General features: G+C 42.5%; 1 protein-coding gene across 1 annotated transcript; it reads right to left on the reverse strand.

Moving 5' to 3' along the window:
- Positions 1-419: 419 nt before the first annotated feature.
- LOC103718755 (large ribosomal subunit protein eL27x-like) lies at positions 420-1,221 on the reverse strand. Its single transcript, XM_008807746.6, has one exon. It carries the CDS (start codon positions 1,059-1,061, stop codon positions 654-656), a length of 408 nt encoding a protein of 135 aa, XP_008805968.1. The 5' UTR covers positions 1,062-1,221; the 3' UTR covers positions 420-653.
- Positions 1,222-1,606: the final 385 nt, after the last annotated feature.

Below are 1,606 nucleotides of genomic sequence, written 5' to 3' on the forward strand. Positions count from 1 at the left end.
CCCCACACACACACACACAAAAAAAAAGTCTCTGTTCATCCATTGACTTATTGTGGGAAGGTTGTAGTAAAAGACCAATTTAATAAGATGACAAACTACATGATCAAACACACAACTGATCAAAGGTGGTCGATGGTCTGCTCAAATAACTCCAGTATTGAGAACCTTAAAATCCCCTCCTCCCTCCCAGAGGCTCAAATCTATTCGTGCAAATATAGTTAATGTCTACAAATTAGCCATTAAACATCTTTGATAAATTATCTAAATCACTGCTTTCACAAAGTATGATCTGATTTTCTCTAAAAATCATGATCTTATATAGATTAAGTCATTGTCACCTATCAAATAAGGAAAAACTAAAAGAAGTTAACTCCCTATGCTGCTGACGATCAAGATGGTGTACCATCAACATCAATACATGAGAACCAACATCATTCAATCTTTTAATTTCAGGATCATCGTATCATTATAAAAAATCAAGTACCAAAAATAAAACCACAATTTAATAAAAGCATCTAACCACAATTGAACTCATCTGGATCCATTCATCCTAAATAAAACCAAGTCTCATAAACCGATCAAGAAAATACCCCATCGAAAACTGTTACGAGCCAACTAGTCTACTAGATCAAATAACAACTCCCTATACCTCTCTAGAATCGGAGCTTGGTGAAGAACCACCGGTTCTTGCCGGCCTTGAAGCGCTCTTCGAAGCGCGCCTTAGTCTCCTTGCAGGAGGCCACCTTCTTGTCCCGGGACTGGAGAGCGTCGAGGGTGACGGCGTCCTTGAGATCCACATCTAGGGTATAGCGGGTGGGCATGATGTGGCTGTAGTTCACCACCTTCAAGAAAGCTTTGACGCGGGACTTCTTGGCCGTCTTCTTCGCCGAGTCCTTACGGATGACCTTCTTAGGATACTTGAGGATGCCGGCGACGAGGCAATGGCCGTAAGGACGGTCGCGGGTGCCCTCGTCGAAGCACCGCACGATCACCGCCTTCCTCCCGGCGAACCGGCCCTGAAGGATGATCACCGCCTTCCCGGGTTTCAGGAATTTGACCATCTTCTCCTACCTTCTTCTACCTTCTTCCACAAGAAACTCCACGCCGGCGGCCCCTCTCTTCCTTTACCTTTCGAAAACCCTAGGTTTGCGTTATGAAGAGGAACCGTTAGGGTTATTTCCTAGAGAAAATTACGATTCCAACCTTCAACTCACGATGCGCGCCGCGTAGAGAAATCGTTCGGATCATCTTAATGCGCGTTTGCACCGCTGAGGACGGTAGAAGCCTGGATGGCTGCCATATCATCGATCTCGTAAACGGACGGCCCTCGTTTATCTTATATCACACCAACGCGGAACCTGTTCAATTGTACCGCGGTGGATCCGTATCAATCGTATGACCCATCCGAATGACGTCTTAGATCCCAGCCCCAATCTTATTAGACTTCGGATCCATATTAAATTAGGTTGGACCTTAAGTTTGATTTACTTAAATTTTTTATAATTTAAGTAAAATGATGATCTTTTATCTTTTAATAAAAAATAATAATATTTTAATCTTATAATAGAAAAGAATATATAATATTATTAAGAGGGAGGGAAAGTTA

The sequence above is a fragment of the Phoenix dactylifera genome, chromosome 12 (assembly GCF_051530095.1).
Source record: "Phoenix dactylifera cultivar Ajwa chromosome 12, Ajwa_hap1_PhDact_Kaust_v1.1, whole genome shotgun sequence".
Taxonomy (NCBI): domain Eukaryota; kingdom Viridiplantae; phylum Streptophyta; class Magnoliopsida; order Arecales; family Arecaceae; genus Phoenix; species Phoenix dactylifera.

Bases quoted from the DNA above. Each gene is read 5' to 3' on its own strand.
- LOC103718755 (XM_008807746.6), bottom strand. From the start codon at position 1,061: ATGGTCAAATTCCTGAAACCCGGGAAGGCGGTGATCATCCTTCAGGGC.